The 15,829-nt window shown below is 34.6% G+C and overlaps 2 protein-coding genes across 3 annotated transcripts in view; both read right to left on the minus strand.

Annotated features, from left to right (window-relative positions):
* LOC137393335 (solute carrier family 49 member 4 homolog) overlaps positions 1 to 14,078 on the minus strand; it is an 82,029-nt gene extending 67,951 nt beyond the window's left edge. For both annotated transcript variants that reach the window (XM_068079840.1, XM_068079841.1), the window contains exon 1: positions 14,030 to 14,078. The gene's annotated coding sequence lies outside the window, so the exon portion shown is untranslated. The remainder of the gene's footprint in view (positions 1 to 14,029) is intronic.
* Positions 5,599 to 6,222, minus strand: LOC137394294 (uncharacterized). Its single transcript, XM_068081011.1, has one exon. It carries the CDS (start codon positions 6,220 to 6,222, stop codon positions 5,599 to 5,601), a length of 624 nt encoding a protein of 207 aa, XP_067937112.1.
* Positions 14,079 to 15,829: the final 1,751 nt, after the last annotated feature.

Raw genomic sequence — 15,829 nt, forward strand, 5'->3', positions numbered from 1 at the left:
TGACAGCAGTTAATATGCTAAGTAGAAAATAAAATGCCTCTCAAAACTTGATTGCAGTTAATATGCTCAGTAGAAAATAACATGCCTCTCAAAACTTGATTGCAGTTAATATGCTCAGTAGAAAATAACATGCCTCTTAAAACTTGCCAGCAGTTAATATGCTCAGTAGAAAGTAACATGCCTCTCAAAAATTGATTACAGTTAATATGCTCAGTAGAAAATAACATGCCTCTCAAAACTTGATTGCAGTTAATATGCTCAGTAGAAAATAATATACCTCTCAAAACTCGATTGCAGTTAATATGCTCAGTAGATAATAACATGCCTCTTAAAACTTGATTGCAGTTAATATGCTCAGTAGAAAATAACATGCCTCTCAAAACTTGACAGCAGTTAATATGCCCAGTAGAAAATAACATGCCTCTCAAAACTCGATTGCAGTTAATATGCTCAGTAGATAATAACATGCCTCTTAAAACTTGATTGCAGTTAATATGCTCAGTAGAAAATAACATGCCTCCCAAAACATGATTGCAGTTAATATGCTCAGTAGAAAATAAAATGCCTCTCAAAACTTGATTGCAGTTAATATGCTCAGTAGAAAATCACATGCCTCTCAAAACTTGACAGCAGTTAATATGCTAAGTAGAAAATAAAATGCCTCTCAAAACTTGATTGCAGTTAATATGCTCAGTAGAAAATAACATGACTCTCAAAACTTGATTGCAGTTAATATGCTCAGTAGGAAATAACATGCCTCTCCTAACTTGACAGCAGTTAATATGCTCAGAAGAAAATAACATGCCTCTCCGAACTTGACAGCAGTTAATATGCTCAGTAGAAAATAACATGCCTCTCAAAACTTGATTGCAGTTAATATGCTCAGTGGAAAATAACATGCTTCTCCTAACTTGATTGCAGTTAATATGCTCAGTAAAAAAATACCATGCCTCTTAAAACTTGATTGCAGTTAATATGCTCAGTAGAAAATAACATGCCTCTCAAAACTTGGTTGCAGTTAATATGCTCAGTAGAAAATAACATGCCTCTCCTAACTTGACAGCAGTTAATATGCTCAGTAGAAAATCACATGCCTCTCAAAACTTGATTGCAGTTAATATGCTCAGTAGAAAATAACATGCCTCTCAAAACTTGATTGCAGTTAATATGCTCAGTAGAAAATAACATGCTTCTCCTAACTTGATTGCAGTTAATATGCTCAGTAAAAAAATACCATGTCTCTCAAAACTTGATTGCAGTTAATATGCTCAGTAGAAAATAGCGTGCATCTCCTAACTTGATTGCAGTAAATATGCTCAGTAGAAAATAAAATGCCTCTCCTAACTTGATTGCAGTTAATATGCTCAGTAGAAAATAAAATACCTCTCCTAACTTGATTGCAGTTAATATGCTCAGTAGAAAATAAAATGCCTCTCAAAACTTGATTGCAGTTAATACGCTCAGTAGAAAATAACACGCCTCTCAAAACTTGATTGCAGTTGATATGCTCAGTAAAAAATAGCGTGCATCTCCTAACTTGATTGCAGATAATATGCTCAGTAGAAAATCACATGCCTCTCAAAACTTGATTGCAGTTAATATGCTCAGTAGAAAATAAAATGCCTCTCAAAACTTGATTGCAGTTAATATGCTCAGTAGAAAATAGCGTGCATCTCCTAACTTGATTGCAGTTAATATGCTCAGTAGAAAATCACATGCCTCTCAAAACTTGACAGCAGTTAATATGCTAAGTAGAAAATAAAATGCCTCTCAAAACTTGATTGCAGTTAATATGCTCAGTAGAAAATAACATGACTCTCAAAACTTGATTGCAGTTAATATGCTCAGTAGGAAATAACATGCCTCTCCTAACTTGACAGCAGTTAATATGCTCAGTAGAAAATAACATGCCTCTCAAAACTTGATTGCAGTTAATATGCTCAGTGGAAAATAACATGCTTCTCCTAACTTGATTGCAGTTAATATGCTCAGTAAAAAAATACCATGCCTCTTAAAACTTGATTGCAGTTAATATGCTCAGTAGAAAATAACATGCCTCTCAAAACTTGATTGCAGTTAATATGCTCAGTAGAAAATAACATGCCTCTCCTAACTTGACAGCAGTTAATATGCTCAGTAGATAATAACATGCCTCTTAAAACTTGATTGCAGTTAATATGCTCAGTAGAAAATAACATGCCTCTCAAAACTTGACAGCAGTTAATATGCTCAGTAGAAAATAACATGCCTCTCAAAACTCGATTGCAGTTAATATGCTCAGTAGATAATAACTTGCCTCTTAAAACTTGATTGCAGTTAATATGCTCAGTAGAAAATAAAATGCCTCTCAAAACTTGATTGCAGTTAATATGCTCAGTAGAAAATAACATGCCTCTCAAAACTTGATTGCAGTTAATATGCTCAGTAGATAATAACATGCCTCTTAAAACTTGATTGCAGTTAATATGCTCAGTAGAAAATAACATGCCTCTCAAAACTTGATTGCAGTTAATACGCTCAGTAGAAAATAACATGCCTCTTAAAATTTGACAGCAGTTAATATGCTCAGTAGAAAATAACATGCCTCTCAAAACTTGATTGCAGTTAATATGCTCAGTAGAAAATAACATGCCTCTCAAAACTTGATTGCAGTTAATATGCTCAGTAGAAAATAACATGCCTCTTAAAACTTGACAGCAGTTAATATGCTCAGTAGAAAGTAACATGCCTCTCAAAAATTGATTACAGTTAATATGCTCAGTAGAAAATAACATGCCTCTCAAAACTTGATTGCAGTTAATATGCTCAGTAGAAAATAATATACCTCTCAAAAGTCGATTGCAGTTAATATGCTCAGTAGATAATAACATGCCTCTTAAAACTTGATTGCAGTTAATATGCTCAGTAGAAAATAACATGCCTCTCAAAACTTGACAGCAGTTAATATGCTCAGTAGAAAATAACATGCCTCTCAAAACTCGATTGCAGTTAATATGCTCAGTAGATAATAACATGCCTCTTAAAACTTGATTGCAGTTAATATGCTCAGTAGAAAATAACATGCCTCCCAAAACTTGATTGCAGTTAATATGCTCAGTAGAAAATAAAATGCCTCTCAAAACTTGATTGCAGTTAATATGCTCAGTAGAAAATAACATGCCTCTCAAAACTTGACAGCAGTTAATATGCTCGGTAGATAATAACATGCCTCTTAAAACTTGATTGCAGTTAATATGCTCAGTAGAAAATAACATGCCTCTCAAAACTTGATTGCAGTTAATATGCTCAGTAGAAAATAACATGCCTCTCAAAACTTGACAGCAGTTAATATGCTCAGTAGAAAATAAAATGCCTCTCAAAACCTGACAGCCGTTAATATGCTCAGTAGAAAAAAGATCTTACCATGTCTAAAATAATTTGTTAAAATTTTCCCATTTTTTCCCTCTAAATGCTGTTAAACATGCAAAAGCCGATGGGATTGATTCAGCATATTTATTGCTTATAACCAATATGCACGATTACACTACTAACATCATTTTTTGAAAATCTTTTTTTTAGCCTTTTAATCATGATAAAGTTTTTTTTGGTATTATTCCTAAAATATCATGACAGTTAGATCACTTAAAACAACAAAAATTCTCAAATGGCAGAAAAATATCTTTTTTTCTAATTAAATCTTTAAAGATTTTATGTGAGTTATCTTTTAACTTGTTTTCGAAAGCCGGTACCTCTTAATTTGAGTTCCCTTGCATTATGAAGTTCACAGGAAAAACCACCATAAAATTAATTATGACAAACCTGCTTAGCATTAAGTTCCATTTCCATAAATTCCTTTTATAAACACAAATGCATGAATAATTACTTACTTGTGACGTACTCCACTCACGTTCAATGAAAATAAAATTTATCATATGCCAACATTTCTTAGGTTGTTCATAGTGGAATTCTACTGATCCTGAACTATCAGCTAAGACCAAAGGTTTACATTGTTGCAAAGCAAAATACAAACACTACAGTGATATATACAATAGGCAAAATACAATGATAATGGAATCACTGTTGTAATCTTTTTAGGAGCAACAAAATGTTATAAAATGATTCCTTAGAACACTGGGCTCACAGTGGCCTCCTTCTAGCTGCACTAAATTCAGACATTCTACTTCTATTCAAGTTTGTGACTGTGATGTTGCGTGGAATACTAATATCTATAATATAAATGCATTACAAAAATACAGTGAAGGTTGTGGAAGTACTAATAACCATGTAAGTTGATATAGAAAAAGTCTGAAAGAATTACCGCAGGTTAATTTTATTAACCTTATAGCCAGTTAAACCATAGCTGCCACTTACAACCTTTTTGCATTTGTTAGGTAAATCTGACTTGCTGATTCTACTTTTGTACTCAAAATAAAGATTGATCCACTAACTTTCAAAGTAATGAAGGCTTTTTTACAGCCTTTTAATATCGGTCTCAAAAACAACATGATCGGCACAACAAGCTCTACCCATAAATATGTGATGTACGTACGCTAGCTTTTTAGGAATGGAAGTTCGGGAATGTTTAGCTTGATTTAGAATGATAGAGATGGATGTCTTAAAACTCATTATTATCTAAATTCATCCTTCAAAATAATCTCAGTCTTTTCTGAAATTTAGATAAGCTATTTAACAAATAATTTTCAGATGAGAGAGCGTACTGTACCAGGCTTATCTAAATTTGTATTTCAAGAAATTTGTGTCTTTAGGTTTAGTTCAATCGGAATCTGACCTTTGTTATTGACGTATGGCTTACTTTGTATTAATATGAAGTAGAATAAACAGCTAGCAAATTAAGATCTCAGATGGTCAGGTTAAGTTCTTTTGCTAACAGCCTTCAACTTGCAGTAATTAAAAACTGGTGACTTGGAAGTCGTTTTTGTGAACAGTAAATTAAAAATTAATTGAGCATTACGGCATTCAAGTGAAACACAGCTGAGTCTCCCTTTGACATTTTTCTAAGTATATAATGTGACAGATCATCAGGTGTAATAAATAAGTGTGCAATTATTCTTCGATATGGCAGTAGTGGTAGAGTGGTGCAAGTGGTAGTGCGCTTGGTTGGAAAGCTGAATATCGAGGTTTGATACCCAGGCAGTGCAAAAAATTTTCTTAAAGTTCTTAGCATGGCTTCGGTTCTTATTATAGTAAAAATTTCACAATGGAACCTCCCACTGCAAAAGTTGAATCTGTCATCTAGTTGATCATGGTCCTGCTGATTTCTTCTGTACAAATGTCTAATAACAGATATAAGTGATCCTTAAGTGATATTGTGTTATCACTTAATCGTGCTAATGATCAATATGTAGTAGTGGCATGCTTCTGTCATATGATGACAATGCTTGGTAGTGTTTTCTCATGTACCCTGTTTCTTTAGCAGGAGTTTCCTAAAGACTTTTTGTGTGTCCGCCTCACTGCCTGAGTAAAGTTTAGTCCTCCATTGCACTTAGTTTTTTGATACCGACGTCCAGGTGTTAAGGTCAATGTTAAAATCCTTGAGATCTCGTTTAAGTACGTCTTTGAATCGCAGACGTGGTCTGCCAATTAGGCGGGTCTCGCTATCTAGTAAGAAGCTAAGTAAGAAGCTCTAGTAAGAAGCTCTCTATGAAGAAGCTGACGAGGGATTCCGTCAGCTGGCAAGTGATTGAAATGACCAGCCTTACAGAGTCTGATGAACTTCAGTCTCGTAAAAAGAGGAGAGGATCCAGTTAGCCTGAAGAGATCACTATTAGTGAGTTTATCTTTCCAGGTTTTTTCAAGGATACACCTGAGGCTTCTGATGTGAAATGCACTGAACTTGGATTTTTGTGGTCTGTAAGTTGCCCATGTCTCTGAATCACAAAGAAGAACACTGAAAACGCAGGCTTCGTACACACAAGTTTTGGCTTTGACCAGCCCGGTGAGCTTGCCAAAAGTCGATGATGAGAAACCCAGTCTTCTTGGAATTTCATGGTCTAAAGTGGTGTTCTGTGTGAGAGAGGATCCAAGATATGTGAATTTATCAACATCTTGAAGGACAGTTTCATCAATTGAAAATATGTTGGCTTCATTAGATTGAGACAAAGTCACAGTCTTCTTCAAACTGATGTGTAATCCCAAATGACTGCACGCTTCTGAGAAATGGTTGAGCAATAACTGGAGGTCATCTTGGGAGGCGGCACAGAGAGCAGCACCATCTGCATGCATTAATTTATGGATGATGTACTTTTTGGTTTTGGAGCTAGCTTTGAATTTAGCCAGGTTGAATATGATTAATATGTAGAAGAGGACAAGCCCCCAAAAATAAAACGTGTGACTGCAGACTTGGCATTTTATCTACAAATCCTTAATACTAAACTGACTGAAGTGGAATTTTGGATTTCTGCAATTCGCAACACTCATTGCCGTACAGAACAATATTTGAGAAGCTAAAGTAAGTGACCATTTAGTACGCCTGCCTTTACAAAAACAGGATTATAGGTCATATATAGGTTGAAGGTCACTGGATTAGGAGAGATAATGTTAATATTCACTGATTATTATTTATTCTATTATATACCCTTTTCAGAAACAACCATAACTGTCAAGACTGAAACTGATAAGCAAAAGTTCAACAATTGCAGAAAAGAAATGCGCTGTGGCTCTAAGCATCCCGACATTTTTTATTTGAATTTTAATAAAATTAGAATCATGTCTGTCCATCCAAAGCCACGGTTGAAGGTTGAGAAAAAGGATTACATCTATTGCCTTGAATTTAAACTCGTGACTTTCAGCACGGTGGAGCAACACCCCATTTTGTGTTTACCATCAGTAAAAAAAGTTTGACCTATCTCATCTACTAAGAAAATATATAGTAATCAGTAAAGAATTTAACTTGCTACACAAATAAACACTATTTTAAGCAATGCTTATAAGCTAGATACTTCAAACCGTACCATAATTGGTAATACTATTTGCTCTATATATTTAATATAGTTAATATATTTGCTATGTTTAATGACTTGCTTTTATACTAGTGCTCTAAATATAGCACTATCTACTTAAAAAATTTCGAAAACTTTTTTCATATTTAAAAAATGGTTTAGATCAATTGTTTTTTTCTGTTTAAGTGTTTTTTTTGCTTATATCCGGAAACTAATCAAGAGCAACAGATTAAATGTTATTTATGATGCATGTAGCTGGTAGACGCTACTTTTTTAGTAATATTTTAATGTTGGTCCAATTTCATGACACAATCCTTAAATCATGTTTAAAAAGTTGGTCTAGCGCACACACAATTTTTTTCTGTAGATGAGCTGTTTCAAAACAGATTGACCAGGTTATACTAGAATGCAATGATTCTGTTTTAACACTTGAAAACAAAACTATACAAGTTAACACCACCCATTCTGTGACTCGATTTGTAAGCTTTCAAGTTTGTACCTCCGGTTTACTTGCTAAGCACCCTCATTTATCACTCTGTGGTGACTGGCTAGCTGTCTCCAACACATGGCTGTAGAAGACAGATCTGGCTAATCCTAGCATTACCAACTAACAACTAGCAGGTCTCTAGCCACAGCACTAAACAGGCACAGTTCAGATGGTTCAACAGCCACTCATAGATTATACTCGGATCACAAGAGTATTTTACTAAAAAGGTGATGCATTCTGATGCATTCTGGTTTAATATGCTTAAGCTTGGTTTTTTGACAATCACATAATTTTTTGTAATTTTCAAAGATAGCTTACCCAAAGTTTTATTTGATTTCATCAAAAAGTATTTGCATTTCTTTATCATTTGTGATGTTTGAGGTGATTTGCCTGTCAAGATGTTTCAAAGTTAAAATTGATAAAACTTGATTGTGGTTTGAAGTTTTATAAGCAAATTAATGCTGAAACGAGGTCACTAGTTGCTCAACTGCCGGACTCTCTTGTTATTAATATTAACTAACTCGCTGAAATTGCAGCGCTGCTACTCTTTATTCTGTCATTTTCTTTACTATTATAGACGTCATAACCACGTTTTCACTTGATCTGAGGGGTTTTAACAGCGACCAAGTTTTATTTATTTTAATCTTGAAACATCTTGGCAGTCAAATCACCTTAAATATTAAAAACAATCGCAAATGATAAAAAATACTGATTCTTTTTGATAAAATATATTAAAGTTTGGTGCAACTTTGTCTTCAAGTTATTAGAAATCCAATCTTTTGACCATTTGTACAAACAAAACTGTTATACCATTGTTAACAACTGTTATACCGTTGTTAACAACTGTTATACCGTTGTTAACAACTGTTATACCATTGTTAACAACTGTTATACCATTGTTAACAATTGTTATATCATTGTTAACAACTGTTATACTGTTGTACAACTTTTCCATTCTTTTCTGGAGATTGATCTAAGGTGCTCAGATGTTTGGGTTGGTCTATAATGTTTTCTTTTTAAATCTTTTATACTCAATGACTGGTTTCAAACTGGTTTGTTGTTGAGCAGCCCAGATGAAATAGTAACTGTCAGAATATTTCTTCAGTAAGACTTCTACACAGCTATACGTTCTTCTAATGAATTTGTAAAATAACTCATCTAAGACACTGACACTATAAATATATTAATTAGTACTAATCATAGCTTTGTTAACCGCTAAGTTGATAAACCCATCACAACCTGACTTGTCATCACTCAGTTATGCGATTCATACAAGTAGATCCTGATTGATGGCTAGGATTGGGTACAGTGCGCCCACAGCTTGTTCAATTGTGAACATTGTACTGGTCAATGGAGACATTGATGAGCCATATACTGACTAGCTTATACTCAATCAGACAAACTAGCTTCAACTTTCGCTTGATGATCCTTTTGGCACTCCACTTTAAATGCGCTGACTTCCTTTATACGTGTGTCTAGAATGAAGTGGTATCAGCAGCAAAGCTACGAGCGTATTAAAATTTCCCTCTGACATACTGATTATGCTGTGTACATAACTTCTGAAACCTCCACAAACTGTGGCCTTGACATGTTTAATAGGAATGCTGAGTAAATGACAAATCATTTAAAGTGACATATTTCTTTTTTCGGAAAAAGTTAATTCGATCAGATAAAACTTTGAGTCCATTTTATTAAAAAATTAAACTTGTATTTTTAGTGACAATATATAAACCGCTAATTATTCTGATTTAATTATGGAATATTTAACACATATTTTAGACTGATAAAAATAATCAATTCTGCATAGAACTTGCAGAAGGAGGCAACTTTTTGATGGCTGCATGTACTTTTGCTTGTAATCTCTTTTAAAAGATGGAACTTCAAATATTATATGATAAAAATGATACTTTTCTCCAATAGAAAACGATATTTATAATGACAATAGTTTCATATCAATCAGAAAGATTACTTGAAGTTTAAAAGTGGCTATAGTATGCTTTAAATTTACTTCTGCCGTAGTTTCGCCAGAAGTATTAGTTGCTGCAGTTGCAAGCATGCTTTGTAACAAACTTTAAACTGTTTTCCATAACTGATTGTTAAAGCCTTCTCTCTAAAAGAGTTTGTTTTCATTGGTCACTGATGACCGCATGCTATTTTTGCTTGCAATCCTTTTGAAAAGACCAAATTTCAAATAATGATACTTTGCTGCAACAGGAAACAAGCTAAAAAGACATCAGCTCACGACGCCTAACATTAATAATGACAATATTTCCATGTCAATCAGAAAAGTGACTTAAAATTTAACAGTGGCTAGTATGTTTTAAATTTACTTTGCTTGTAGTTTTTTTCTAAAAGTATTAGTTGCTGCAGTTGCCGGCATACTTTGTAACAAATTTTAAACTTTGTGCCGTAATTCATTGTTAAAGCCTTTGCTATACAAAAGTTTGTTTTCATTGGTCTACCTGATGAGATTCATTTAATGTGCAATTTTAGTTGACAAAACTAAATAGAGTTAGTAAAATTTCTTTATCACTTCAGCTGCTTGTCAACAATTAAGGGCATGTTATCAGAGGTAATGGCCAAACGACCATGGGAGACCACACAACATCCTTCAGCTCAATCAGAATGCAGTGACAATGACTATGAACATTGCATAAGCTTGTCTTTAGAAGGAGCTTAGCTATTCTCAAACAACGAGAAAGCATTTGTTATTGCAAAACTGGTAAATTTAAAAACAAAATTGTTTAAGTGCATACTCTAAGACTTCAGCTAAGAACTCTATTTATTTTGCAATGTAATATATTTCATGCTACAGTGCTAGACTAACATTTATGGCTCTCATACTACATAACCTTTACAAAAACATGTGGCCTGACTACCGATCTCCCAAGTCTTGCTTACACAGATCAAGGAAATACCTAACTAACGTTTCTCCACACTCCTACACACCCTTACACATCCCTGTGCACCCCTATACACCTCAGCACATCCCTAATACACCCCTGCACACTTTACATGCCCCTACTCATCCCTGTACACCCATTAAGCACCCTTGCACATTCCTACATACTACTACACACCACTAAATAGCCCTGTACACCCCTACACACCTAAAACACCCCTAAATACCCCTACACACACCATTACACTCCCATTATACACTGATGCAATTTCTACACACCCTTACACATCCCTATACACTCCTCCACACCCTTGCACATTTCCGCACACCCCTAAATATCCTTACATACCCCTGCGCCCCTAAACACTTCTGCACACCCCTACGCAAATCTCTACACACTCCTACATACTATTCACACTGATACACATTTTTATAAACCACCAGACATCCCCGCTAATTTTTACACGCCTTTTACACCTCTACACACTTTTTACACCGCTACAGATTATTATAAACCACCAGACATCCCGACTCATCTTCACACACCCTTACTCATTCTTACACCAAAATTGGCTCTGTGATTTTCCTAGACATGTCCAAATCCAGTAACTACGAAACCTTGGTGACTGAAGACATGCCTAGTCGCAGAGAGTATTGTAAGGTTGGCTATAAATCCTGTCACTACCAGTTGACCATTTTGGAAAGGAACTTAAACCTGTTGTTGTCAGGTCAGGTGTTCTAGATCACAAGGGCATGACTTCGTTCAAGTACTAGTGTAATTGTGTGTTAAGTCATATGTGATAATTTGCTGATTATACTGATCAACAAGGAGTATGCTTTAAAGCAAAACTAGAAATGCAACAAATGAAAGCAGTTTAACGCATAATAAAAAGCTGGCATTCTAAAGCAATATAAAAACGAATGCTGAAAAACTATGCTAATTTTATTACAAGCAACATGAAAAAACTTCTGTATATATTGAAAGCAAATGATTCTGATCATGTTCGATGCCTCCACTTTGCTGAAGCAAATTCTAGTGATTGGCAACACCTGTTAATTTACTCTCAGTGTGCCTCAGTTGTTAGAGTATTGTGAAATCTCAGACTTACCATTCTATTGGAGTGTATGATCAGAAAGGAACTTTCTGATCATACACTCCAATAGTTCAGAGAAAAAAAACTATAACGAAATAGCTCTTCAAATCTAACCAGTTTCTTGTCATGAAGCCATTTAGAAACTAAAAGTTTAAAATCAAACCAGTGTGGTTTATGGATATCCAAAAACTCATCTTTATAGCTTGTATTTACATCACAAAGTTTAAAGAAAGTGGTATTGAAAAAATGGCCTTGATTAGATTCACATGCTTTTCAGGCCTGTTTTTATTGTGCTTCCTTTAATATTGTATTTCCATGTGTGATAAGCAAAGACTCGATCATGTGACACCCTCTTTTTACATAGTGATCGATCACTATGTAAAAAGAGGTTGTCACATGCGTTGCAGTAAACTTCTAGGAATTAAGTCAAGGTCATCATAGCTAGTTGGTGTTTTTTTCTGCTTCTTCTTTAGTTTAAATCTTTTTATAATGTATATTGCATTACTATAGGTGTACGGATTTGAAGCCAAAACTCAAGTAGATGAATAGCATTACTTTACTATATCTTCTGCGCCGTTGTGTACATCATATTATAGGGTGCAGGCTCAATTTTGTGGTATATTTCTGTACTTAACCTCTATATAAGACTTACCCTATTATAGGATAGATGTTAAAACATAAATCAAAATTATAGCAAAGGCAAAACAGTGCACCAAACTCTGCCAAGTGCGCTGTAGATGTATTTATGCATTTACCTAGGAATTTTTTTTCCCAACCATTAAAATAACATTGTTTAGTGGTCCAGTGCTTATTTAGAACAACTAAGTTGACACTAAAGCTGATATGTCACGTTTTAATGTTCTTAAATGAATGCAGTCAAGTAGAAAGAGGTTAATTTTCCGATAAGTAGTACTTATTATTAAGTGATGGTCTAGTTTATTCTAGAATCTATTCAAGGCCATCACGAAAAAATTCTTATACACAGGCAGAAATAAAATAATTAACTTTCCAAAGCACTTGCTATATATGGACGGAATAAATAGAATGACATGTCCTTGTTTTTACAATCTCATAGGTCAGGCTGGCATTGAGTTTTCAGCTTTGAGATTCTATCTCTATGGAGGTCTCTATAAACACTTCTGCACATCTGCTTGTCATAAATATGGCATAGCTAAGCAGCTGAAATGCACGGAGATCCATAGAAATTACAGAAGTGGTTTTCGTTATTGTCAAATACCAATGTCAACCAAAGTTATTGCTATGATGTGCGTTGACCTCAAACTTTTATTTTTAAGCATGGATTGAAGATTACAGACTAATTTGGAGGCAAAACCTGAGTTCACATCAATCATGTTATGTGTAACTAACGAGACTGGAGAAATCATAGTTTTTTTTGGCACACTGCATCCTTCATCTATACTACTGGCTGAGACTGCGTAGTGAGAATACCACAAGTTTATATACTCATGTATCGAGCTTTGCTAGAAAAGATGATTACAGCAACCTTGGTTTGGTTCCACCAAGTTAAACTTTGCATAAAATCTCTACCATTCATATACCAAAGGATAAAATGACTACAAAACAGCATATATGTAAATTATGGATTAACTTGCAGGCACACGGGCCATAGGCAGGTTGGTAATAATCCAAATTAAATTTCATTGGTACTCTGATAGCCTGGTGAGCTGTGAAAGTCTATCAGGTGTTATACCTATACATACAACTATTCTGGAATACCCTGATGTGTCGATTGATGCAGTTGTTAGAGAGTTGCTCTACCATGCTGAAAAATGCAAATTTGAGTTTTGTACGATGCAATCATTTTTTCTAACTATCAACCATGGCATCAAACAGTCAAATGTATATGAACACGGATCTTATTATAACAAAAATTCTTATAGTAAAGTAAAGCTGAAAACTTTTTAAGTTTAAGCTCATGTCAAGGCTAGAGCAGCGATTGGGTCTAGTTATAATGTAGAGCGGTCTCCATTATTGTTATAGGAAGATGCTGTTGTTGTCATACTAGATTAACGTCAGCAAAAGGTTTAGAAAGTATCCACATGTATGACCCACATATTCCTTGCAATCTCTGTAAGTCATACGCACACATTTTTGTAAGCATTCTTTTTATTATACATACACTAATTTCTTTGTTCTAGTCAGAGATTTCTGTCACTTTACTGTAAGCTCTTTCATAACTATGCCTCACTGTAATTGGCAGCAGCATTTCACTCGAGACATTTGGAAATGTTGTTTTCTAGAATATCCTAAATAAAACTCCTCCATCGTTTCAAGCACCGCTAGATTGCAGTCAGGTTTCACAAACACTTCACTCCAAAATGTGACAAGATCTAGATAATTTTTTACATAAAAATTGTTATGCTAGTAATAAGGAGATCTATTAAGGACAATTAGCAAAGACCAATTATGTAAAAGACTTATTTGGTCATGTCAAAACCGGCCTCCATATTTTATAACTCAAACTTAGAAAGAATGTGACTTGCGAACTTTTAGCACTTGTCATTCAATAACTAACTGCAGGACATAGTAAGTGCCTCCTCAGTTACTAGAATGCTTCAACCAAATCTATTAAAAATTACCAACTCACCTGAAGGCCTGCGCTTGCCTGTTGTTCTATGATAAAACAGTCAAGCCTCACGTCCTTGGCTTCAGTAAATATAGCGAATGATATTAATACTGTTGGCACATGTTGCTCAACTTATGCGGAGCGAGTAATGCCTCAGTACACCTGTTTTTGTATCACAAAACCTATGCTTGCCTCTTTACCTGAATGTGCATAGATGAGCCTAACAAATATAGATGCATGCTTGTGCTAATATCTAGGATTTATTACAAGCATTTTGTGTAAAGGGTTTTGCCTTAGTCGCAAAGTAAGACTGCTGTAATGATCTTCAATATTAAGTTTGAAAGTAGTGACAAGTTCTGAAGCAAAGGTTCAAAAGTCTTAGATCTCCTGAGCTCTAAAACAAAATAATCAGAGCTCTAAAACCAAATAATCATAGCCAGTAGATCTCACTGTGCAGATAAATGGAGAAGCAGTGCACATTTGTATGTTACAATAGATCATCGCATGCTAAGGAAGGATAAATATGCTTGATACATGAAAGCAGTAGAAGATGACCAACTAGGAGTGTTTCGAATCCCTTGCATACGTCCTAGATGAATACTCTTGGCAAAATGTTGCAAAAAGCTTTTTATGGTAGAATAGGACAAGTGATAAGCATTCATTTAGCGCTGTTAGTATTCATGAATTCGTAGTTGTCTGCTACATGCCACTTTCAGTGATTACCTTCTCAATGATTCAGGATCAAATTCAACAAAACATGTTTACCATACACAGATTGTCTCTGCCATAAGGCAAATGTTTGATTAGCATAGCCTAAAAGCCTAAAATATTTATAAAGATCTCAGGCTACGGCTTTTTGCAACGCATCATCACACAAGCACTTATTTGTTGTCAATGGACTCTACCCAACTTGTTCACCCCGTATCTTGGTGCACCTCAATAATGAAGAAGCTACTTTATTCTCCTAACTTTGGAAGGGGGCGCCTCAAGCATACCCAACCTTGTAAGGAAACACCTCAAGGTTTACTCAACCATGAATTCCCTACTTGAAGAGAATCCGAAAACGCCATAAAAGGCATGAGTATGGCCTCTGTAGTGTTGCAGTCGCTACATTTCATAAAGGTGAGAAAGTGATTGCTAAAACGGTCTAGGTTATATTGGATAGAAAATCTCTTTAGGAATCAGTCTTGCATTTCGTATGCATTTAGTTGTAGTGTAGTCATCAAAATAAAATGCTCCATTCTTCGTCAAAGATTTTATCATCAGGATTATACTTGCATATGTCAGAAATTCAAATTTACAAGATCCACTTAAATGTAAGAAGAAATCACATTATGTACTAAATTTTATTACTACGTTTGTTGTAGTTTATATATCAGTGTACTATAGTAGGAAAGTTGCAGATTTATAAGCTATGTGATAATTATCCATCAAATTTTACAAATATGTCTTCGAAACAAGTGATATACACTAGAAATGTTCAAAATACTTGCAGAAGCCAAAATAAAAGCATTTAAAACAATTTATTTATAATCATTGTTAGCTTTTTAGTTTTAGCTGCCAGTCGTGATCAGACTGATGCTTTCACTTCGACTCCCCTGAGCTTCTTCTAGTTTTTGGAATTCTTCCTTATCTTCTGGCTTAAAGTTGTTTTCTTCACTGTTGAACTAGTCTATATCAGTGTCCAAACAAATTCTTTTGACAAAGCACAAACTTTTTATGTACCTATACTTTTCACTTTGTACCGAAAGAGAAATTTTGTACATGTATTAGTGTTTGCAGCACATGTGTGCTAAGCAAAATATGAGCATTAAAATAATA

The sequence above is a fragment of the Watersipora subatra genome, chromosome 4 (genome assembly GCF_963576615.1).
Source record: "Watersipora subatra chromosome 4, tzWatSuba1.1, whole genome shotgun sequence".
In the NCBI taxonomy this organism is placed as follows: Eukaryota; Metazoa; Bryozoa; class Gymnolaemata; order Cheilostomatida; family Watersiporidae; genus Watersipora; species Watersipora subatra.